The sequence below is a fragment of the Eurosta solidaginis genome, chromosome 1, assembly GCF_040869045.1.
Source record: "Eurosta solidaginis isolate ZX-2024a chromosome 1, ASM4086904v1, whole genome shotgun sequence".
In the NCBI taxonomy this organism is placed as follows: domain Eukaryota; kingdom Metazoa; phylum Arthropoda; class Insecta; order Diptera; family Tephritidae; genus Eurosta; species Eurosta solidaginis.
This window is the reverse complement of record NC_090319.1, coordinates 82836762-82863338: the sequence shown is the minus strand read 5'-3', so window position 1 is coordinate 82863338 and position 26577 is coordinate 82836762. Positions and strand designations below refer to the sequence as shown.

The 26577-nt window shown below is 38.6% G+C and overlaps 1 protein-coding gene across 1 annotated transcript in view; it reads right to left on the bottom strand.

The window, feature by feature from the left end:
- Window positions 1–26319, bottom strand: part of LOC137236374 (pancreas transcription factor 1 subunit alpha-like) — a 94350-nt gene extending 68031 nt beyond the window's left edge. Inside the window, exons 1-2 of the mRNA XM_067758880.1 lie at window positions 26130–26319; window positions 7364–7382 (exon numbers count right to left, since the gene is read on the bottom strand). Of these exons, the coding sequence (XP_067614981.1) occupies window positions 7364–7382; window positions 26130–26319 (209 nt within the window). The remainder of the gene's footprint in view (window positions 1–7363; window positions 7383–26129) is intronic.
- Between the last annotated feature and the right edge of the window lie 258 nt (window positions 26320–26577).

Genomic DNA, 26577 nt, shown 5'->3' with positions numbered 1-26577 from the left:
AAACCCGACTCTCGACGAGAAATCAATAAAGCAGATGAACATGTCAATGAATTTTAAGGGAGGAAACACATTTAAGACTATCACGATCACTTCCAAGTGTGACTGTAAAACTTTTCATCGAACCCGAAACCCATTTAAGTTCCGCCAAAGGCAGAAAAGTACAACTAAATAGCTGACGTACATATGTATGTACTTTATATGAATAACACATGTTTCTTTTATGTACGGTTTTTCAATGAAAGTTTCAACTAGAGTTGAAATTGACGTCAGTTAAAGTGGCCAAATTAAATTTTTTTTTATTCGATCCTAAAAGTAATGTTAACTCGCACTGGTCCTTTGTATTCAATTTTGCATTGGCGTTAGTTGGCACTGATATCCTCAAAACAGCAATTTCTGTAATGGCTTTCGTAGCAAGGTATTTATTTTTCTACACCTATTTCTTCAAAGCGGGTAAAAATTTTACCCTCTTCCGACCGTCGAAAATACATCACTACCATTTCAGATAGCGTACATCTTCCGTCTTTTTTTATTTACTTCACCTGGTGATTCCATCATGCTTCTCGTGAAATAGCAACAAACAGCCACAGCAAATTTTCCTTGTCCTTATTGCTTTATAAAACTGCAAGATTTGCGAGATTGTAAAGAAATAGAGAATAATTTTTGTTGTTATATCGGCCTACTGATTTTAAGATCGCGGGTTCGAATCGAGCTCAAGGCCTAACAATAATTCTTTATCATTATTATTGTTATGATAAATTTTTTCTTAATTGAAAAAATTTTTAAATTAGAATAGAAGAAAGAAAAATTTAGACAACTGCCAAAGCTCGTTGTATAGATCCATTTCGGGAACTGCTAAATTCCTTCATCGGCAACGTTTAGGCGCCGCTGCTATAACCATTCAGCCATCACAGCGGTTTTTTGTTTGTCTTCATTAATCCTACTTCTATTCTGTTTCGTGCCAATTGATATTCACAACACTGCGACATCTGTTGCAGGATGGCTGTGAAAATTGGACTTGTTTGTTGGCAATGCCGCCATAGTGTCATATTTTATTGACACTTTTTCCCCGTGCTCTGGGATGTATTAACAATTTTTGTTGTTATATCGGCCTACTGATTTTAAGATCGCGGGTTCGAATCAAGCTCAAGGCCTAACAATAATTTTTTATCATTATTATTGTTATGATAAATTTTTTCTTAATTGAAAAAATTTTTAAATTAGAATAGAAGAAAGAAAAATTTAGACAACTGCCAAAGCTCGTTGTATAGATCCATTTCGGGAACTGCTAAATTCCTTCATCGGCAACGTTTAGGCGCCGCTGCTATAACCATTCAGCCATCACAGCGGTTTTTTGTTTGTCTTCATTAATCCTACTTCTATTCTGTTTCGTGCCAATTGATATTCACAACACTGCGACATCTGTTGCAGGATGGCTGTGAAAATTGGACTTGTTTGTTGGCAATGCCGCCATAGTGTCATATTTTATTGACACTTTTTCCCCGTGCTCTGGGATGTATTAACAATTTTTGTTGTTATATCGGCCTACTGATTTTAAGATCGCGGGTTCGAATCGAGCTCAAGGCCTAACAATAATTTTTTATCATTATTATTGTTATGATAAATTTTTTCTTAATTGAAAAAATTTTTAAATTAGAATAGAAGAAAGAAAAATTTAGACAACTGCCAAAGCTCGTTGTATAGATCCAAACAAGTCCAATTTTCACAGCCATCCTGCAACAGATGTCGCAGTGTTGTGAATATCAATTGGCACGAAACAGAATAGAAGTAGGATTAATGAAGACAAACAAAAAACCGCTGTGATGGCTGAATGGTTATAGCAGCGGCGCCTAAACGTTGCCGATGAAGGAATTTAGCAGTTCCCGAAATGGATCTATACAACGAGCTTTAGCAGTTGTCTAAATTTTTCTTTCTTCTATTCTAATTTAAAAATTTTTTCAATTAAGAAAAAATTTATCATAACAATAATAATGATAAAAAATTATTGTTAGGCCTTGAGCTCGATTCGAACCCGCGATCTTAAAATCAGTAGGCCGATATAACAACAAAAATTGTTAATACATCCCAGAGCACGGGGAAAAAGTGTCAATAAAATATGACACTATGGCGGCATTGCCAACAAACAAGTCCAATTTTCACAGCCATCCTGCAACAGATGTCGCAGTGTTGTGAATATCAATTGGCACGAAACAGAATAGAAGTAGGATTAATGAAGACAAACAAAAAACCGCTGTGATGGCTGAATGGTTATAGCAGCGGCGCCTAAACGTTGCCGATGAAGGAATTTAGCAGTTCCCGAAATGGATCTATACAACGAGCTTTGGCAGTTGTCTAAATTTTTCTTTCTTCTATTCTAATTTAAAAATTTTTTCAATTAAGAAAAAATTTATCATAACAATAATAATGATAAAAAATTATTGTTAGGCCTTGAGCTCGATTCGAACCCGCGATCTTAAAATCAGTAGGCCGATATAACAACAAAAATTGTTAATACATCCCAGAGCACGGGGAAAAAGTGTCAATAAAATATGACACTATGGCGGCATTGCCAACAAACAAGTCCAATTTTCACAGCCATCCTGCAACAGATGTCGCAGTGTTGTGAATATCAATTGGCACGAAACAGAATAGAAGTAGGATTAATGAAGACAAACAAAAAACCGCTGTGATGGCTGAATGGTTATAGCAGCGGCGCCTAAACGTTGCCGATGAAGGAATTTAGCAGTTCCCGAAATGGATCTATACAACGACCTTTGGCAGTTGTCTAAATTTTTCTTTCTTCTATTCTAATTTAAAAATTTTTTCAATTAAGAAAAAATTTATCATAACAATAATAATGATAAAAAATTATTGTTAGGCCTTGAGCTCGATTCGAACCCGCGATCTTAAAATCAGTAGGCCGATATAACAACAAAAATTGTTAATACATCCCAGAGCACGGGGAAAAAGTGTCAATCAAATATGACACTATGGCGGCATTGCCAACAAACAAGTCCAATTTTCACAGCCATCCTGCAACAGATGTCGCAGTGTTGTGAATATCAATTGGCACGAAACAGAATAGAAGTAGGATTAATGAAGACAAACAAAAAACCGCTGTGATGGCTGAATGGTTATAGCAGCGGCGCCTAAACGTTGCCGATGAAGGAATTTAGCAGTTCCCGAAAAGGATCTATACAACGAGCTTTGGCAGTTGTCTAAATTTTTCTTTCTTCTATTCTAATTTAAAAATTTTTTCAATTAAGAAAAAATTTATCATAACAATAATAATGATAAAAAATTATTGTTAGGCCTTGAGCTCGATTCGAACCCGCGAAATAGAGAATATCTATAATAAAATAAGCTGGGGAAAGTATTCATCACGAATTCATAAAAATTTGGAACAGACGAAAAATTTATAATCTGCAGAATCCAAATTATCGCATAAGATTAAAAGCAGCTCTGGTTAACTTTTCTTCCAAGCATATTTAGTACTTATTTATAAGATATTGTAACGAATTTACTACAAATCCTCTTATTTGCAACCTTCTGTTAAGTTCGAATCACCAAACTGTTGAATAAATAACACCACTATTCAGTAATGCAAAATGGTCTTTATTAAGCCTCTACTGTTGCGGCCTTTTATACTCTATGATTTTCTCGTTGCATCTTCTAGGCGCTTCTGTTCTAGAATCTACTAGTTGGTTATCTGCTATAATTATAACTACAGATGTACATGTATAGCTCTCATATGCGCGTGTGTTTGTGAGCAACACTTCCGCAATTACAATTGCATATCTCAGATAAGATATCTGCATGTGTTTATGCGTTGCTTCTCCGCTGCGTGTACGTACATATGTGTAGACATAATGATTGATTCGTTTATGTAGATACATAATGATTGATTTATGGATGTGCATACAAGGCTCTGCTTAGCATCGGCTTAGAGATGGCAGTACACATTAGTGTTGCTAATATTCGTAACAATATGTATATAAAAAAAAAAAACAAAATATAATAATAATATAAGGGAAAACAAAATAAGTCCTGCATATTTCAAGTATACATTTACTTTTATATATATTAATTTTGTTACACTTTTTTTACTGTATACCTAATGAAACGCAGTTTTTTAGCAAGCAACTTTACATAGTTATGCATACTAAAATATATATTTGTACCTCAACAGCATTTTTCACACGTCTATACCTTTATAGATATATATAACATTCTCGATTCTGCTAACCGACGTGACAATCAGGGTAAGAAATATTATTTAAAAAATCGGACCATAAGTAATGAATATCTCAAGCACATGAACCGTTACGATTTTGGGATCAAATTTTTCTATTTTCTGGTCACCGACTGCATAGTCCTGCTATTTCACTTTTTTTTTTGTTCGTTATCGCAAGGAAACCTAATCCACCTTCCAGAACACCGTGAGTTACAAACAAGTGAAGCTAATATAAACGTGTTAAAAATCTGTATAAATATTTTTCATCATTAAGGGCATTGAAATTTTAATGAGGCACTTCTCACCAAAAATTTACTCAAGGTTAAATGGGTTGAGTGAAAAAAAAATGAAAATTTTCCTTTCTATATAATTCAAATGCGGAAGTGTTTTTATTGTTCTAACTGCTGGAATCTACGTCCCAATTATGTATAAATAGCGTCCATAAATTGATCTTGTTGTACTTTATACTTAAGAAGCGGTGGAAATAGTCTTACACTAAAATGAATATACGCAAATGTTTCGCGATCGTGTTTGTTATGCTTAGTTGCCTTTTAATTTATACTAATTCGGCATATCGCATAGTAGGTGGCAGTCCTAGGGATATAAAGGAAAGTCCGTATTTGGCATCGATACATTTTAACGGGAATTACAATTGCGTTGGTTCGTTAGTGACTCTTCTGAAGGTGGTAACAGCTGCAGCTTGCGTGATAGGTGTCGATAAGTGCTACTTGAGGGTTTCAGCTGGTGTAACGGATTTACGTCATATACCCGCAGTTAGGCAAACTCGCAATGTGGTGGATGTATTTCATCCATGTACTTATAATCACGTAACAATGCATATGGATATAGCTCTGTTGAATGTGGATGATTTCTTTATCCTGAGTCCAACAGTAGATACAATAAATTTTTGCCATTGTACATTTGAAACGAGTACGGAAATGCAAGTTAGTGGATGGGGTTGGACAACTGCAGAGAATGGGCAGAAAACGGGCAGAATTCGAATATACTCGCTTGACTTCATTACCACGTAGTGATTGTGCGAGTCGTTATAATATTTTTACATCATCACAGATTTGCGCTGCTGGTTTTGTAACTGATGTGTGCGTTGGAGATTTCGGGACACCTTTGTGCGGTGGCATCATATAATATGGGATGTGTGAACCCGGATTGTACAACTGTTTTTACAATTGTAACTAATAATGAAGTTATGGACTTTTTAACTGCTGCGGTTCGGCTGTAATTGCAGGGTGATGTTATTATACTACTGAGTGGAAAATCACCTTAACTCGGCTGTACGCCCCATTTCAGAACTTTTCTCATACACGTTGCAGCTCACGTCAAAGCGTATAGAATTTATTCTAAGATAGAGCTTTCTAGAAACGGCAACTGGGATATGGTGATATTCTAATCGGCAGTCGCAATGACGATATTTCTTTTTGTGTTATCTTCAAATAAATGTTTATAATTGCAACTTAAAATAAAAAAATATTTTTGATTGTTTGCAATGAAAGTGTGAGACATGCAAATGCCTTAAGTTTTGAGATCAAACTTTATTCTTAGCTTTAAACTTTCCTCGTTAACGAATAGACCATAATTTGTAATTTTATTATAACTACAGAAGGGTAATTCACAATTATTTTATTTCTACAGTGTGAAAGTGATTGCGATCTGACTTGCTCTATACATATTTCTTTCTTTTCTTTTTTCCTTTTACCAAATTTTTCAAATTCTAACTTTAAAAATACAAATATAATATTAATATTAAATAAGTTCTGAATTTAAAATACTACGTTTATGTTGTAAGTTTGCGAATTGTAATAGACCTAAGTTTTAAAATTTTTGAATTCCTTTTGTGATGTACTTTAACCCAGATATGCCGAAGGACCTCCTGGTAAATCAATTTCCACATTTTTTTAATACCGTTCTTTTAACAGAAAATATTATATATTAAGAGAAATAAAAAAAAATATTTTTAAAACTATTTTGTAGGGCACATACACGAGGAAAAAGTAGTAATTTTTGATTATATAGGAAAAATCGTTTTTATTCAAAACTTGTATGTGCATATGTATGTAATAACGTAAATTCAAAAAAAAAAATTTATAATTTTTTGTTAGTACTCAACATCCCAGCAAAAAAGAAGTAATCCAAGGAGTAATTGAGGAGCAATATTTTGAATAACAGGATTACTCCATATTGCTCCGATGCTCATGGAAGTTTTACTCCATTTTAACATTGCATGTCATTGGAGAGGAGCACTCCTTAAAATTGTTAATAGAGTACTCCATGGAGAATTGAAGACAGCACTCCTCGGAGCATTGAATGAAGTACTCCATGGAGCATTGTGGGGAGCGCTCCTCGGAGTGTTGAACGGAGTACTCCTTGGAGCATTGAAGGGAGCACTCCTTGGATTATTGAATGAGGTACTCCATGGAGCATTGTGGAGAGCGCTCCTCGGAGTATTGAACGGAGTACTCCTCGGATTATTAAATGAATTACTCCATGGAGTAATGGAAACAGAGTATACTTAATAAAGACTCCTACGTTTTTTTACAGATAAGTCCAAAAATGGTTTTTTAATTTATTTTATTATTAAAAAAATATAAATTTTCATAAGATTAAATATTCACGAAAAAGTATAAAACAATGGGGCGTTCCATGGCTGGAAGAACTTTTGAATCTCAGATTTTGTTTATACAAGTACAAGTAATAAGATTAATAATTTCATTGACCAAGTCTAATATTAACAAATAACAGTACAAAAAAAGTAATTTCATTGTTTTAAGAGATTCATTGTTTAAGAGATTAAACTTTCAATTTTTCATTGTATTTTGTACGATATGAGACTGCCTTTGCTTTATGGAAGCCTTTTTTAATTTTTTTTCTCGAATTTGGGATATGACGCATGGTTCTCCTTCAGGGCTTCTGTAAAAAAAAAGATTTGAAAACAATTTTTTTAAACTGCCAAAAGAATAAAAAATACGTACGCATATGAATACAAAAAGTATTTTGAATCTTATTTGTAAAAAGTTAAATTCTAATTCCTAAAGAATTTAAATCACATACCCTAAATAAAATAGTTGAATAACTTGAAGTTTTGTATTGCTTCCTTCTGCAAAAATTTCCTGCAACGTTTTGTATAACTCGATTCCTCCAATTTTTTTTTTTAATGTAAGATACCTAAACAAATAAATAGGTTATTAAAATTTTATCCATTTCTGTTACCACCAGGGGTGAGATACTTACTATTTCCACATGAGTGTAATTTTCACAGTTTTCTTCGAACTCTTGCAGCTGCGACAAGGAATTTATAGGGAAAAGTTTTAGGTCTCTTGGCTTCGCATTCATAGTTTTTAAAACTGAATCTAATGCTACAGTATGTTGACAAGCAATTTCTTTAAGTTTTTTGACATCAGCCGAGATTGAATAAATTTTGTCCTCCATTCTTTTTAAAATTATAGTTACATCACTTTAAGCTGAAAATTTAAAAGGAGTTAGTTAATTACAGAAATGTATGATATACGAGCTATTTCACAATTTGCATCTGCAGCGAATGCAGAATTTGCAAATGGCGCTTAAGATGACGCTTTGAATATAAAGTATACATTATTTAACTTACCTTTTTTTAATTTTCGTTAATTTTATATTAGTTTCTTTTGAGTTTTAATACTTTTTAGTATTTTCTTTGTTTTAAGACAATAAGACGTAAGCGTACGCTGTTACTTCACCAAAAACCGAACACATAATAACACCGCGAGCGCAAACAGCAGTTTGGCGGCACAACGGAATGACACGAAAAGTATCGAACGGTAACGAACATACAAACATTTTTTCTCGCTCCTAATGGAGCAACAAATGAGTGCTCCTTTTGCAATTAATCCAAGCATTTTTTCTGGGATTAAACATCACATTTAATGCAGCATGTAGTGGTCTTCTTTTTACAGTGGTTACAACGTAACTGTTTACATTTTCCATCCGATTTTCGTGTGAACTCTGTTAGCAAAAGATCCTTTCGGTCGAATTTGATGTCCGTTGATAAGTGCGATGGAAGAGTTCCCAACGGATTTTCATACGTAGATATAAGTAAAGTAGCGATACGCCGTCTAAAAGCTAAGTGGTCCATTTTGCCTCCCAAATCTCTGTGAAATTGGCAGGCATTATATTCAGCAAGATCAATGCAATGCGCAAAAATTGGAAAATACCACTTTTTAACTCGAATGGAAACACGGTATACGCTAATTTTTTAATCTGCTCGACCAACGCCCCCCATGAAATTATTGTACTCGTGGACAAGACGTGGCTGCTGAACTTTCAGATGCTTCTTATCCTTTTGGGACCAACGTGTAACTTCTTTGGAGAGTTGAACAGGATGAATATGCGAGGCTACGTAAATTGAATTGTGATCTTTCCAGCAACTAAATATTATATTGTTGGCGTGAATTTTACGGTAGTCAAACCATCCCTTCTCTTTTTTCTGCAGTTCACCTTTCTTTGGTAGAGGTCAGTTTGTTAATCGATTATGACGAATATTTCCATTCCCTTTTATATTGCGACTTTCCAACTCTACTGATAAGCATATTGAGGTGAACAGATTGTCAAAGTACAGCCGGTGAATAATATCGGGTTGCCTTTGAGTTAAGTTGTCACAATACAATAAAATTACACTGGCACCAAGTCCCATATCTTTGTACGCATTGCTAAGAAAATTTCCGGCGCCTTGGTATGCTTCAACCCATATAAGGTAACCCTTATACGTCGCCCCAACCCAAAACTTATATCCATACCATATGGGCTTAAGGATACTCCCCGAAGGCCTTGGGGGGGGGGGGGGGTGTTATCGAGTTGATGGGGCTTAGTTCTATAGGTGGACGCCTTTTCGAGATATCGGCATAATGGTGGACCAGGAGTGACTCTAGAATGCATTTGTACAATATGGGTATCAAACGAAGGGTGTTAATGAGTAGTTTAAAAGGGCGTGGGGCTTAGTTCTATAGGTGGACGCCTTTTCGAGATATTGCCATAAAGGTGGACCAGGGGTGACTCTAAAATGCGTTTGAACAATATGGGTATCAAACGAAAAGTGTTAATGAGTATTTTAAAAGGGCGTGGGGCTTAGTTCTATAGGTGGACGCCTTTTCGAGATATCGGCATAAAGGTGGGCCAGGAGTGACTCTAGAAAGCATTTGTACAATATGGGTATCAAACGAAAGGTGTTAATGAGTATTTTAAAAGGGCGTGGGGCTTAGTTCTATAGGTGGACGCCTTTTTGAGATATCGCCATAAAGGTGGACCAGGGGTGACTCTAAAATGCGTTTGTACAATATGGGTATCAAACGAAAAGTGTTAATGAGTATTTTAAAAGGGCGTGGGGCTTAGTTCTATAGGTGGACGTCTTTTCGAGATATCGCCATAAAGGTGGACCAGGGGTGACTCTAAAATGCGTTTGTACAATATGGGTATCAAACGAAAGGTGTTAATGAGTATTTTAAAAGGGCGTGGGGCTTAGTTCTATAGGTGGACGCCTTTTCGAGATATCGGCATAAAGGTGGACCAGGAGTGACTCTAGAATGCATTTGTACAATATGGGTATCAAACGAAGGGTGTTAATGAGTATTTTAAAAGGGCGTGGGGCTTAGTTCTATAGGTGGACGCCTTTTCGAGATATTGCCATAAAGGTGGACCAGGGGTGACTCTAAAATGCGTTTGTACAATATGGGTATCAAACGAAAAGTGTTAATGAGTATTTTAAAAGGGCGAGGGGCTTAGTTCTATAGGTGGACGCCTTTTCGAGATATCGGCATAAAGGTGGGCCAGGAGTGACTCTAGAAAGCATTTGTACAATATGGGTATCAAACGAAAGGTGTTAATGAGTATTTTAAAAGGGCGTGGGGCTTAGTTCTATAGGTGGACGCCTTTTTGAGATATCGCCATAAAGGTGGACCAGGGGTGACTCTAGAATGTGTTTGTACGATATGGGTATCAAATTAAAGGTATTAATGAGGGTTTTTAAAGGGAGTGGTGGTAGTTGTATAGGTGGTCGCCTTATCGGGATTTTGGCATAAAGGTGGACCAGGGGTGACTCTAGAATGCGTTTGTACAATATGGGTATCAAACGAATGGTGTTGATGAGTATTTTAAAAGGGCGTAGGGCTTAGTTCTATAGGTGGACGCCTTTTCGAGATATCCCCATAAAGGTGGACCAGGGGTGACTCTAAAATGCGTTTGTACAATATGGGTATCAAACGAAAGGTGTTAATGAGTATTTTAAAAGGGCGTGGGGCTTAGTTCTATAGGTGGACGCCTTTTCGAGATATCGCCATAAAGGTGGACCAGGGGTGACTCTAAAATGCGTTTGTACAATATGGGTATCAAACGAAAGGTGTTAATGAGTATTTTAAAAGGGCGTGGGGCTTAGTTCTATAGGTGGACGCCTTTTCGAGATATCGGCATAAAGGTGGACCAGGAGTGACTCTAGAAAGCATTTGTACAATATGGGTATCAAACGAATGGTGTTGATGAGTATTTTAAAAGGGCGTGGGTCTTAGTTCTATAGGAGGACGCCTTTTCGAGATATCGCCATAAAGTATCGCCATGAGTATTTTAAAAGGGCGTAGGGCTTAGTTCTATAGGTGGACGCCTTTTCGAGATATCCCCATAAAGGTGGACCAGGGGTGACTCTAGAATGCGTTTGTACAATATGGGTATCAAACGAAAGGTGTTAATGAGTATTTTAAAAGGGCGTGGGGCTTAGTTCTATAGGTGGACGCCTTTTTGAGATATCGCCATAAAGGTGGACCAGGGGTGACTCTAGAATGTGTTTGTACGATATGGGTATCAAATTAAAGGTATTAATGAGGGTTTTTAAAGGGAGTGGTGGTAGTTGTATAGGTGGTCGCCTTTTCGGGATTTTGGCATAAAGGTGGACCAGGGGTGACTCTAGAATGCGTTTGTATAATATGGGTATCAAACGAATGGTGTTGATGAGTATTTTAAAAGGGCGTAGGGCTTAGTTCTATAGGTGGACGCCTTTTCGAGATATCCCCATAAAGGTGGACCAGGGGTGACTCTAAAATGCTTTGTACAATATGGGTATCAAACGAAAGGTGTTAATGAGTATTTTAAAAGGGCGTGGGGCTTAGTTCTATAGGTGGACGCCTTTTCGAGATATCGCCATAAAGGTGGACCAGGGGTGACTCTAAAATGCGTTTGTACAATATGGGTATCAAACGAAAGGTGTTAATGAGTATTTTAAAAGGGCGTGGGGCTTAGTTCTATAGGTGGACGCCTTTTCGAGATATCGGCATAAAGGTGGACCAGGAGTGACTCTAGAAAGCATTTGTACAATATGGGTATCAAACGAATGGTGTTGATGAGTATTTTAAAAGGGCGTGGGTCTTAGTTCTATAGGAGGACGCCTTTTCGAGATATCGCCATAAAGTATCGCCATGAGTATTTTAAAAGGGCGTAGGGCTTAGTTCTATAGGTGGACGCCTTTTCGAGATATCCCCATAAAGGTGGACCAGGGGTGACTCTAGAATGCGTTTGTACAATATGGGTATCAAACGAAAGGTGTTAATGAGTATTTTAAAAGGGCGTGGGGCTTAGTTCTATAGGTGGACGCCTTTTTGAGATATCGCCATAAAGGTGGACCAGGGGTGACTCTAGAATGTGTTTGTACGATATGGGTATCAAATTAAAGGTATTAATGAGGGTTTTTAAAGGGAGTGGTGGTAGTTGTATAGGTGGTCGCCTTTTCGGGATTTTGGCATAAAGGTGGACCAGGGGTGACTCTAGAATGCGTTTGTATAATATGGGTATCAAACGAAAGGTGTTAATGAGTATTTTAAAAGGGCGTGGGGCTTAGTTCTATAGGTGGACGCCTTTTCGAGATATCGCCATAAAGGTGGACCAGGGGTGACTCTAAAATGCGTTTGTACAATATGGGTATCAAACGAAAGGTGTTAATGAGTATTTTAAAAGGGCGTGGGGCTTAGTTCTATAGGTGGACGCCTTTTCGAGATATCGGCATAAAGGTGGACCAGGAGTGACTCTAGAAAGCATTTGTACAATATGGGTATCAAACGAATGGTGTTGATGAGTATTTTAAAAGGGCGTGGGTCTTAGTTCTATAGGAGGACGCCTTTTCGAGATATCGCCATAAAGTATCGCCATGAGTATTTTAAAAGGGCGTACGGCTTAGTTCTATAGGTGGACGCCTTTTCGAGATATCCCCATAAAGGTGGACCAGGGGTGACTCTAGAATGCGTTTGTACAATATGGGTATCAAACGAAAGGTGTTAATGAGTATTTTAAAAGGGCGTGGGGCTTAGTTCTATAGGTGGACGCCTTTTTGAGATATCGCCATAAAGGTGGACCAGGGGTGACTCTAGAATGTGTTTGTACGATATGGGTATCAAATTAAAGGTATTAATGAGAGTTTTAAAAGGGAGTGGTGGTAGTTCTATAGGTGGACGCCTTTTCGAGATATCGCCATAAAGGTGGACCAGGGGTGACTCTAGAATTCGTTTGTACAATATGGGTATCAAACGAAAGGTGCTAATGAGTATTTTAAAAGGGCGTGGGTCTTAGTTCTATAGGAGGACGCCTTTTCGAGATATCGCCATAAAGTATCGCCATGAGTATTTTAAAAGGGCGTAGGGCTTAGTTCTATAGGTGGACGCCTTTTCGAGATATCCCCATAAAGGTGGACCAGGGGTGACTCTAGAATGCGTTTGTACAATATGGGTATCAAACGAAAGGTGTTAACGAGTATTTCAAAAGGGCGTGGGGTTTAGTTCTATAGGTGGATGCCTTTTCGAGATATCGCCATAGAGGTGGATCAGGGGTGAGTCTAGAATGTGTTTGTACGATATGGGCATCAAATGAAAGGTGTTAATGAGTATTTTAAAAGGGAGTGATCCTTAGTTCCATAGGTGGACGCCATTTCGAGATATCGCCATAAAGGTGGAACAGGGGTGACCCTAGAATTTGTTTGTACGATATGGGTATCAAATGAAAGGGGTTAATGAGCATTTTAAAAGGGAGTGGGCCTTAGTTCTATAGGTGGACGCCTTTTCGAGATATCGCCATAAAGGTGGACCAGGGGTGACTCTAGAATACGTTTGTACAATATGTGTATCAAACGAAAGGTGTTAATGAGAATTTCAAAAGGACGTGGGGCTTAGTTCTATAGGTGGACGCCTTTTCGAGATATCGCCATAAAGGTGGACCAGGGGTGAATCTAGAATGTGTTTGTACGATATCGGTTTCAAATTAAAGGTATTAATGAGGCTTTTAAAAGGGAGTTGTGGTAGTTGTATATGTGAAGGCGTTTTCCAGATATCACCAAAATGTGGACCAGGGTGATCCGGAACTTCATCTGTTGGATACCGCTAATTTATTTATATATGTAATACCACGAACAGTATTCTTTCCAAGATTCTAAGGCTTTTGATTTCGCCCTGCAGAACTTTTTCATTTTATTCTACTTAATATGGTAGGTGTCACACCCATTTTACAAACTTTTTTTCTAAAGTTATATTTTTCGTCAATAAACCAATCCAAATACCATGTTTTATCCCTTTTTTCGTATTTGGTATAGATTTATAGCATTTTTTTCGTTTTTGATAATTTTCGATATCGAAAAAGTGGGCGTGGTCATAGTCGGATTTCGGCCATTTTTTATACCAAGATAAAGTGAGTTCAGATAAGTACGTGAACTGAGCTTTGTAAAGATATATCGATTTTTGCTCAAGTTATCGTGTTAACGGCCGAGCGGAAGGACAGTCGGTCGACTGTGTATAAAAACTGCGCGTGGCTTCAACCGATTTCGCCCTTTTTCACAGAAATAAGTTATTGTCCCAGAATCTAAGCCCCTACCAAATTTCACAAAGATTGGTAAATTGTTGTTCGACTTATGGCATTAAAAGTATCCTAGACAAATTAAATGAAAAAGGGCGGAGCCACTCCCATTTTGAAATTTTCTTTTATTTTTGCATTTTGTTGCACCATATCATTACTGGAGTTGAATGTTGACATAATTTACTTATATACTGTAAAGATATTAAATTTTTTGTTAAAATTTGACTTTAAAAAAAATTTTTTTTTAAAGTGGGCGTGGTCGTTCTCTGATTTATAGGAGTAACGTTCCTGCCAAATTTCATCATGATATCTTCAACGAATGCCAAATTACAGCTTGCCAAAATTTTAAATTACCTTCTTTTAAAAGTGGGCGGTGCCACGCCCATTGTCCAAAATTTTACAAATTTTCTATTCAGCGTCATCAGTTCAACTCACGTATGTTGTTGTTGTTGTAGCGATTAGGTGACTCTCCGAAGGCTTTGGGGAGTGTTATCGATGTGATGGTCCTTTGTCGGATACAGATCCGATACGCTCCGGTAACACAGCACCATTAAGGTGCTGGCCCGACCATCTCGGGAACGATTTATATGGCCACATTGAACCTTCAGGCCATCCCTCCCTCCCCACCACCAAGTTCCATGAGGAGCTTGGGGTCGCCAGAGCCTCGTCTGTTAGTGAAACGGGATTCGCCGCTCGAAGGTGAGGTTGACAATTGGGTTGGAGAAGCTATATGTTGCGCTACACAACAAGTCTGAAATTACAGAAGGGTTGGAGAAACTGATTGAAATTTGAGCTTTATCCGTATAATTTTCGATATCGAAAAAGTGGGCGTGGTTATAGTCCAATATTGTTCATTTTAAATAGCGATCTGAGATAAGTGCTCAGGAACCTATGTACATACCAAATTTCATCAAGATATCTCAAAATTTACTCAAGTTATCGTGTTAGCTGACGGACGGACGGACGGACATGGCTCAATCAAATTTTTTTTCGATCCTCATGATTTTGATATATAGAAGTCTATATCTATATCGATTCCTTTATACCTGTACAACCAACCGTTATCCAATCAACCGTTATCTGTGAGCTCTGCCCAACTGAGTATAAAAAGCAATCAAGGAATTGCAACAGAAAATTTTTTTCAAAGCCAACTATGTGGCTCCGCTATTAAGCACAACTCGTTTTATATCGATTTATTCAACCACTTCAACAATTGCCGCTAGATGGGTCTAACTCTCCTTTGCGCGCCTAGCCTAGAGAGTTAACAAACAAGAATACATACAAGTGAAGCGAATATAAGCGTGTTAAAAAGCTGTATAAATATTTTTCATCATTAAGGGCATTGAAATTTTAATTAGGCACTTCTAACCAAAAATTTACTCAAGGTTAAATGGGTTGACTAAAAAAATATAAAAATTTTCCTTTCTATATAATAGAAATGTAGAATTGTTTTTATACCCAGCTGTACTTGTACACAGGCTTATCTTTGATTGGATAACGGTTGGTAGTTCAGGTATAAAGGAATCGAGATAAATATAGACTTCCATATATAAAAATCATCAGTATCGAAAAGAAATTTGATTGAGCCATGTCCGTCCAACAGTCCGTCTGTCAGTTTGTCCGTCAACACGATAACTTGGGTAAATATTAAGATATCTTCACCAAATTTGGTACACGAGCTTGTCTGGACCAAGAATAGATTGGTATGAAAATGAGCGAAATCGGATGGTAACCACACCCACTTTTTATATATATAACATTTTGGAAAACAAAAAACCTGACTATTTAGTAAATAATACACCTAGAATGTTGAAATATGACGTGTGGAATGATATTGAGACTCTTGATACAATTTTGAAAATGGGCGTGGCATCGCCTACTTGTGATAAAATCAATTTTACAAATATTATTAATCATAAATCAAAAATCGTGGAACATATCATAACAAAATTCGGCAGAGAGGTTGCCTTTACTATAAGGAATGCTTTGAATTAACGAAATCGGTTAAGGACCACGCCCACTTGTATATAAAATATTTTTAAAAGGGTCGTGGACGAATCAAATAAACTATATCCTTGCAAAAAGTTGCTTTATATCAATGGTATTTCATTTCCCAAGTGGATTTATAACAATAAATAGGAAAAACTTCAAATTTAAAAAAATGGGCGTGGCACCACCCCTTTTATGACTAAGCATTTTCTATGTTTCGGGAGCCATAACTCGAAGAAAAATTTACATATCGTAATAAAATTGGGTACACATATTTTCCTTATAGCAGAAAATATTTGTAGTAAAAATGGACGGGATCGGTTAAAGACCACCAGATATAAAAAAAGTTTAAAAGGGTCGTAGACTAGAACGATAAGCTATAACTTAGCAAAAAATAGTTTTGAATCAATGATATTTCATTTATCAAGTTTTACTATAAGAGGAAATGGGGAGACATTTTTCTTTTAAATGGGCGGTGCCACGTGTTATGTAGAAAAGTAATTTATCTGAAGGGTGGAGCCGTGTGTAGAAGTCCACGAAAGTGGGGAAAGTTTCTGACTGCCATTCACCTGGGAATGGCCAGAGTGATTCTTCTGCATGCGCTTCAAGCAGCTCACTACTACCGGTCGCTTGCGGCCAAGTATCCTCTGGGTAGCCGCTAAACATCCGTTTAGCGGTGAGCTAATGTGAGAAGGCTAGGTCACTCTGACATAATCGGCTTAAGGGATAGCCGGGGGAGATCTCATCAGCAGCGTCTGTACACCTCTAGGTGCGGCTTCAAGTGGGCGTCTATCTTGGAGCAAGCGGCTCGCTATATAAACGTGCAAGTAAAATTTTCACCCCCGTTTAGCGGGTTGTGCGCTGGGCTTGGGACCCGCCACGTAAAACCATACTCCAATGAAATATAACAACAAGCCTCGGATAAATACATTTTCTATTGATGACGACTATGGCAAACGTTTGAAGGACAATGCATTGAGGGCATGCACCTGGAACGTCCGCTCCCTGAATAGGATTGGTGCAGATGCCCGGCTGGTTGATGTCCTCGTCAAAGCAAAATCTGAAATCACCGCCATCCAAGAAATGCGTTGGACGAAGCAAGGAAGAAGGAAGATTAAAAATTGTGGCATCTATTGGAGTGGCCATACGAATAAGCGCAGTTTTGGCGTCGGATTCGTGGAGGGAGAGAGACTTTGTCGCCAAGTTCTGGCGCTCACGCCTGTGGACGAGCGTCTCGCCGCTATCCGAATAAAAGCTAAATTTTTTAATATATCATACATCTGCGCCCATGCGCCGACAGAGGAAAAAGACGATGAGGTGAAAGACACTTTTTATGAACAATTAGAACGCACATACGAGCGCTGCCCCCGTCATGATATCGAAGTCGTGCTTGGCAACTTTAACGCCAGGGTGGGCAAAGAAGGTGTTTTTGGCCCTACAGTCGGAAAGTTCAGCCTACACAATGAAACTTCTCCTAACGGACTGAGGCTGATTGACTTTGCCGGTGCTCGAAACATGGTCATATCCAGCACGAGGTTCATGCATAAAAAGATACATCAAGCTACATGGCTGTCTCCTGATCGAAATACTCGCAATCAGATCGATCACGTTGTGATAGACGGACGGCACGCCTCCAGTGTTTTAGATGTGCGCACGATTCGAGGACCTAACATCGACTCGGACCATTATCTCGTTGCAGCCAAAATACGCAAGGAAAGCTAGAAGTCGAAAAGCTTCAATCACAACAGACTGCCAATAATTTCGCAACTCGACTCTCACACCTGCTCTCTGAGAGCACAACTCACCCTGAAGGAGTACAGGAGCAGTAGGAGCATGTCCAAAGCACTTCGTACTGCCGCCGAGGAAAAAATTGGTTACCGGCGGCCACGAAAAAACAACTGGTATGATGAAGAATGCCGCGTTGCAACCGAAAGAAAAGACGCTGTCTACAGGGCTACGTTAAAAGCGAGCGCGACCAGAGGAACGCTATCGTGAGTTGAAAAGGGAAGCAAGACGCCTTTTCAGGAAGAAAAAAGCAGAAGCAGAAAGGCGTGAGTGCGAGGAGCTTGAGCTGCTAGCCACCAGGAATAACGCTCGAACATTTTACCAAAAAATACGGCGACAGACGGAAGGCTTTAAGACCGGGGCAAATTCCTGTAGGAACGAAAACGGCAACCTTGTAACTGATGTCCAGAGTGTGCTTAGATTATGAAGGGAATCCTTCTCTGCTCCTCTTTCTGCCCGATTATGACGAAGTTAGAATAGCAATAACCAGATTGAAAAACAACAAGGCCGTGGGCGCTGATGGATTGCCTGCGGAGCTATTCAAGTACGGCGGCGAGGAGTTGGTAAGGCGCATGCTGCAGCTTCTTAGCAAAATATGAGCGGACGAGTGCATGCCCGACGGTTGGAATCTAAGTGTTCTTTGCCCAGTACACAAGAAGGGGGATACTGCAAAATGCACCAACTATCGCATATAAGGTCCTCTCAAGTGTATTGTGCGAAAGATTGAAGCCCACCGTGAACCGGTTGATTGGTCCTTACCAGTGCGGCTTCAGACCTGGTAAATCTACCATCGACCAGATTTTCACAATGCGCCAAATATTCGAAAAAACCCGTGAAAAGAGAATCTACACACATCACCTAAAGCCGCATTCGACAGCACGAAAAGGAGCTGCCTATATGCCGCTATGTCTGAATTTGGTTTCCCCGCAAAACGTATACGGCTGTGCAAAGTGGCGTTGAGCAACACCATCAGCTCAGTCAGAATTGGGAAGGAACTCTCCGAGCCGTTCGAAACTAAACGAGGTTTCAGACAGGGTGACCCCCTATCGTGCGATTTCTTTAATTTGATGCTGGAGAAAATTATACTAGCTGCAGAACTTAACCGCACTGGAACAATATTCTATAAAAGCGTGCAATTACTGGCATACGCTGATGACATTGATATCATCGGCCTAAACACCCGCGCTGTTAGTTCTGCTTACTCCAAACTGGAGAAAGAAGCGGTAAAGATGGGTTTGATAGTAAATGAGGACAAAACGAAGTACCTGCTGTCATCGAGCAAAGAGTCAGCGCATACGCGCCTTGGCAACCACGCTACTGTTGGCAGCCATAATTTCGAAATAGTAAAAGACTTAGTTTATTTGGGAACCAGCATCAACACTAGCAACAACATCAACACTGAAATCCAGCGAAGAATCAATCTTACCAATAAATGCTACTTTGGACTAGGTAGGCAATTGAAAAGTAAAGTCCTGTCTCGGCGAACGAAAATCATACTCTACAAGTCACTTATCGTACCCGTCCTGCTATATGGGGCAGAAGCATGGACCATGAAATCAGCAGATGAAGCGGCTTTGGGAGTGTTCGAGAGAAAAGTTCTTCGAAACATTTATGGACCTCTACGCGTTGGCGATGGCGAGTACCGAAGAAGATTTAATGATGAGCTGTACGAGCTATACGCAGACATCAGCATAGTCCAGCGAATTAAAACGCAGTGGCTGCGCTGGCTAGGCCATGTTATGCGAATGAAGGATGATGCTCCGGCCAAGAAAGTGTTTCTATCGGAACCCGCCTATGGAAGCAGAGGTAGAGGGCGGCCCCCACTCCGTTGGAAGGACCAGGTGGAAAACAATTTAAACTCCCTTGACGTGACCAGTTGGCGGAGCGAAAGAGCGACTGGCGCGCCTTGTTGGACGGCCATAACCGTTTAGACGGTTAAGCGCCAATTAAGTAAATAAGTAAGTAATTTATCTGAAATGAAATGTACAATTGATGCTCACGCTGAGTCTTTGAGAGGCAGTGGCTTCTTAAGCGCCGAGATCTAAAACCGCTCTGCTACAGAGAAACTCATCAGCTGAGAAATATAGATTAACAAATACAATAGATTAAAAGTATAAATATAATTTTTTAATTATTAAGAGAAGATAGAACCGTCTTTTTTATGGCAAAGAGCTAGTCCGAAACCTCAATTATTCTCGAGTGAGAGTTATAATCTTCACACAAACATAGAAAAGGTTCGTGTAGTTGGGAATTGCTTCTGCATTGTTTAAGAATTGTAGATTTATATTGCCTTGAAACTCGGCACGGAACATTCAAGGTTACTTCGTTCAAAAGAAATGGGTTTTAAATCGATCCATTTAAAAGTCTAGCCATAAATAGTACACCTAGCATTTCTCTACGACTTGCAAGGGTAGGAAGATTTATTAGTTTTAACCGATTAGTGTAAGGAGGAAGATTATACGGAGAGTCCCATTGAAGATTTTTCAAGGCGAAAAGTAAAAACTGTTTTTGAACTGATTCTAGTCTATCCACCTGAATTTGATAACGTGGATTCCAAATTATCGATCCATATTCTAATATCGGCCTCACCAATAATGTAAAAAGGGTTTTTGTAACGTAAGGATCACTAAACTCTTTGCCCATCTTTTCACAAATGCTAAAACTCCTCTCGCTTTATTGACTGTGAATTGAATATGAGGATTGAAACTAAGTTTGCAATTCATTGTGTGGGAAGCTGGCTGTATGTTCCCACGTGAAAAACACATGGATTTACATTTTTCTATGTTGAGCGGCATAAAATTCGCATTACACCAAGTAACTAAACAATTTAAATCCGCCTGGAGTACAGAACTTTCTTCAACTGAGGCGTACGACTTAAAAAGTTTTTCGTCGTCGGCATGCATTAAAATTGTAGAATATTTTATAGTTGTGGAAACATCGTTTATAAAGAGCAAAAACAGAATAGGACCGAGATGGCTGCCTCGAGGCACACCGGAGGGAACATCGAGGACATTCGAACAAATGTTTTTAAAAATGACTCTTTGAGTTCTACCGCAAAGATAGGAGGAGCTCCAGGGAGTTAGGCCAGATAGAAAACCAAGCAATTCGAGTTTATAAACAAGTAATGAGTGGCGTACTTTGTAGAATGCTTTGCTGAAATCAGTATGATGATTGTTTCTAAATCCATTAAAGACGTGAGTTGTAAATTCAACCAAATTGGTTGTGGTTGATTTCGCTCTGCAAAAGCCATGCTGAGAATTATCTATCAATGTAGAAATCGAAAATGAAAGGTGATTAGTACCGATTGCTTCGAAAAGCTTAGGGATAGCGGAGAGCTTTGCTATTCCGCGATAGTTTTCAATAGACGACTTGCTTGATTTTTTATGGATTGGGATAAGAAAAGATTCCTTCCAAGCAGTCGGAAATGTGCCAATTTTTAAAGAGAGGCTAAACAGATCAGTAAGGGGCTGGTAAATGTATTCCGCACATTTTTTAAGAAAACATGTTGCGATCAAATCGGGACCGTATTTGAAGGATTCTTTTAGGGTCTTTAGATGTAGTAGAACATCCTCAAGCAACAAAAGTGGGGCATATATTGAGTTACTAGAATGGAGCTCATATGGAGAATTTGTAGGTGATGAATGAACCACAGCAGAGTAATTAGAGTGAAAGAATTGACCGAAGAAGTTTGCAATCTCTTGATTGTCGCTGGAAATGCTATTTTTAAACTTCATGGCCGAAGGAAACCCGTTAGTTCTGCGTTTAGAATTTACGAAATCATAAAAAGACTTCGGGTTGCAAATAATTTTTCTTTTAATTTTACATATGTAAGATTTATAACACTTTTTGTTAAGTTCAAAATACTTATGACGGAAAATAGCGTACTGTGCATAATCAGAATGTAAACCGGTTCTCTTATATAATTTGAATAAACGTGATTTCTTATTTAGCTCTTTAGTAAACCAGGCTTGCACTGGTGCAATGTACGAGCATGTGCGTTTGGGCACATGTTTTTCAAATAAAGGATAAATGGTTTTATTAAAATGTAAAAGGTTTTGCTCTACATCCTCTTTATATCGAGGCCACGTTATCTCAAAAAGCTCTTTATTTAAATTATTAAAATTAGTTTTGGAAAAATTAAAGCACCTGGTAGAGACACGTGTTTTGTTAGTGCAGCCGACTTCGTTGCTTTTTACTGTGAATTAAATAATTCTGTTAATAACTTAAATTTTATTATAATTTTATTTTGAGACGATTAACTATAAATGATTGTTTGACCTTCTACTACTGTTATATAAACTCTTTTTTAATTGAAAATTATTTTCTATTTTTTAGTTCGGTTTTTTTAGTTTTTTTAAACTATTATTTATTTTTAATTTTTTAGTTCAAGTAATTTTAAAAGTTTTAGTCGAGAGTGATGAAACCTCGAAACGCCAGCGGTCCATGGATGAATCAAACCCCACGGCACCGAAAAGGGCCAAGACGCAGGGGGGCTGGACGCGGTCTTTCGCCGAAATTGCCAAGGGTCGGCAGATCATTGGCATTATAGACGATAGCAGCGAAGATGGCAGGATCCCGAAACAACGGTGGAAGTGGATCGAATCCGCGCTCGCTACGGTGGCCGTTAAGATTAAGAAAGACAACCCTGGTCTACCGCCATCTTACACCGATGAAGGGTGGTTCCAGGGCAATGTCAAGCTAATTGCCTGTCACGACGTCAGATCGGTTAACCTCTATAGGGCCGCCGTCACGCTGATAGGGGTGGTATATCCGGGCGCGCGCCTCAAGGTAGTGGAGGTGCGTGATATCCCCTCACGAGCAAGGGCTAGAGCCTGGGTTCCAGTGACGCCAACGGACCCAGCTGACATTCTGGAGCTGCTCCAGGAATACAACCCGCCACAGAATTGGAACTCAACCCGAATAAAACCGTGCTTGTCCTCTTCACGAGGAGGTTCAAAGTACCAAATCTTACACCGCCAAGAATTGGGGATACGTTCTTAGCGTTTAGCGATCAAGTCAAGTATTTGGGAGTCATTCTGGATAGGAAGCTATTATTGTGTGACCATATAGTGGAGCGATCCAAGAAGACAGCAGCAGAGCTGTTCACCTGCAAGAGGGCAATTGGCACCTCCTGGGGATTCTCCCCTAAGGTGACCTACTGGATTTACACAGCCATTGTGCCCCCGATTCTTCTTTATGGTGCCTTGGTCTGGTGGCCTGCACTAGCTAAAAGTACCTATCTTAAAATGCTTCAAAAGGTGCAACGGAGTTCGGAGCTCTGCATTACCAGGGCTATCGGCTCCACTCCAGATTCCATTACATACATACATGGATACATAGATACATAGATAGATACAGGCCAATCTAATAAAAGCGTGTTAAAAAGGGCTCCAGTATGTTCTTTCGTAGATGTGCCATGCATCCCATTCTATCATAATGCGTTCTTCGCATTATGTGCAAGGTTTCAAATCTATGGCCATCTGGGGTGGCCATAAGTTAAATTGACCTTATGTCCGTTAACCTTATGTCACCACACCATCACATTATTGCATTGTAATCGGTCCTTGATACGTATGCAAAGTTTCAAATTAATCAGACTTCTGGAAACCGGTGAAAATTAAGCTCAAAGATTCCGTTACATATAGGCCAAGCTAATAAAAGCGTGTTAAAAATATAAAGCTAGGGAAATTTCTATAGAAACGTCCTATTAATAATATAAACAACCCTAAGTGGTGGATTTCATGTTTATAGCACCGTAGCACAGAGGTTCGTGTCTCCGCTATTAAGCACAACTCGTTTTGTATCGATTTATTCAACCACTTCAATAATTGCCGCTAGTTGGGCCTAACTCTCATTTCCGCACCTAGCCTAGAGAGTTAACAAGCAAGAATACATACAAGTGAAGCTAATATAAGCGTGTTAAAAAGCTGTATAAATATTTTTCATCATTAAGGGTATTGAAATTTTAATTAGGCACTTCTAACCAAAAATTTACTCAAAGTTAAATAAAAAAAAAATAAAAGGAACATTTTTCCTTTCTATATAATTCAAATGCGGAAGTGTTTTTATTGTTCAAATTCCTGGAATCTACGAACCAATTATGTATAAATAGCGTCCACAAAATTGATCTTGGTGTACTTTATACTTAAGAAGCGGTGGAAATAGTCTTACACTAAAATGTATATACGCAAATGTTTCGCGATCGTGTTTGTTATGCTTAGTTGCCTTTTAATTTATACGAATTCGGAATATCGCATAGTAGGTGGCAGTCCTGGGGATATAAGCAAAATTCGGTATTTGGCATCGATACATTTTAACGGCAATTATCACTGCGTTGGTTCGTTAGTGACTTATCTGAAGGTGGTAACATCTGCAACTTGCGTGGTAGGTTTCGATAAGAGCTACTTGAGGGTTTCAGCTGGTGTAACGGATTTACGTCACATACCCATAGTTGGACAAACTCGCAATGTGGCGGATGTATTTCATCCATGTACTTATAATCCCGTAACAAAGCATATGGATATAGCTCTATTGAATGTGGATGATTTCTTTATCCTAAGTCCAACAGTAGATACCATAAACTTTTACCATTGTACATTTGAAACGAGTACGGAAATGCAAGTTAGTGGATGGGGTTGGACAACTGTAGAAAATGGGGAGATTTCGAATATACTCCAAACTACTCGCTTAACTTCATTACCACGTAGTGATTGTGAGAGTCGTTATAGTATTTTTACATCATCAATGATTTGCGCTGCTGGTTTTGTAACTGATGTGTGCGCTGGAGATGGAGGATCACCGGGCGTTGTGAATGGACACCTTTGTGCGGTGGCGTCACATAATCAGGGATCTGTGAACCCGGATTATCCAACTGTTTTTACCATTGTAACTCATGATGAAGTCATGGACTTTTTAACTGCTGCGATTCGGTGGTAATTGCAGGGTGATGTTATTATACTACTGAGTGGAAAATTACCCTAACTCGGCTGAACGCCCCATTTCAGAACTTTTTTCATACACGCTGCAGCACACATCAAAGCATATAGAATTTATTCTAAGATAGAGCTTTCTCGAAACGGCAACCGAGTTATGGTGATATTCCAATCAGCAGTCGCAAAGACGATATTTCTTTTTGTCTTATCTTCAAATAAATATTTATAATTTCAATGAAAAAAAAAAAAATTGTTGATTGTTTGCAATGAAAGTGTGAGACATGCAAATGCATTAGGTTTTGAGATCATACTTTATTCTTATCTTTAAACTTTCCTCTTTAACGAATAGACCATGAGATAAAAAGAAAATTGCGGCATAAGTACTTTATGGCCTTGGAAACCTCCGTATAAAACAGCTGATGCAATCAACTTTATGGAATCAATGTTATCTGTTATTGATGCCATTACATAAAAAATAAAATAAATAAATGTAAGGCGCGATAACCTCCGAAGAGATCTAAGGCCGAGCTTCTCTTCCAATTTGCGTCGTGCTCCTCTTGATTTTGCTTACAAATTGGCCGGGCGGGACCTACATAAGCCGACCTATTAAGCCGACTCCGAACGGCATCTGCAAGGCAGATGGGTTTTCACTGAGAGCTTTTCATGGCAGAAATACACCCGGAGCGCTTGCCAAACACTGCCGAGGGGCGACCCCGCTTAGAAAAAGTTTCTTCTAATTTAAAAACCTTATTTCTAAAATTTTGATGTTGTTTTGCCCGGGGTGCGAACCCAGGACATACGGTGTGGTAGGCGGAGCACGCTACCATCACACCACGAGGCCATAACATAACTCCTCAGTAATAACCATACCGTAGCTAAGGAATTTGTTTTTGGTTGAAGTACATACATACATAGCTGAACCTAGGCCTAGCAATTCACCAATAAATAATTAATTTCTTTCAAAACTCAATAAATCGCTTGAAATAGGGGCAAATATCAAAAGATGTTTGTAATATTTGCTGCTTTTAAAATTTGTTTATGAAGAGGAAACTTTGAAACGCTGGAGCAGTACCGTTCCATACGATCGATGGAGCTAAGACTCGTTTAGCTGTCACAATTTCATGAAAACGACTTCAGAACACAACATGACATTACAGCGAAATATAGAGTTTCTCAAGACTAGAATAATACATATCAGTTTTAAAAATAGAAAGATAAAAAAATTATAATAAAAAAAAAGAGTGGGATAGTTTTTTTGGAAATTTTGGTTTTAGACCCAGTTAAGTGACCAACCTCCACTTAAAATTTGATATATACTAAGCGTTCTCAACTCTTTTCAATATTTTTCCGATCACTATTAAAACCACTACTATATACATCATCTTCATTGCTCTCCGAAGTGTTATCATCATCGCCGAAGAAGAATTCCGAACTTGAACTCGAAGCATTTGTCGCCTGCGAACCTTCGAAAAGGTGTCGGGCCATGGTCGCTTCCAAATCGAAATTATCAAGTGAAAACATTTTAACGGTTATATTTGACAAAGGCGCTATGTTTCGTGTGTGTCTATTTTTATATTTATTGGTGCTGTTGTTTTTAGTAGGATCAACAGTCGTAATTGACTCGACAAATTGTTTGTAAACACTATTATTTAATTGAATAATTAGCATTTAATAGTTTGTGCATTTTATTTTTGCCACCGATCTTTGCTTTCTTAAATGGGCATACGCGTCGCTTTTAGTTAAATATACGGATTTGATTAGGCACGTGCACCTCACATC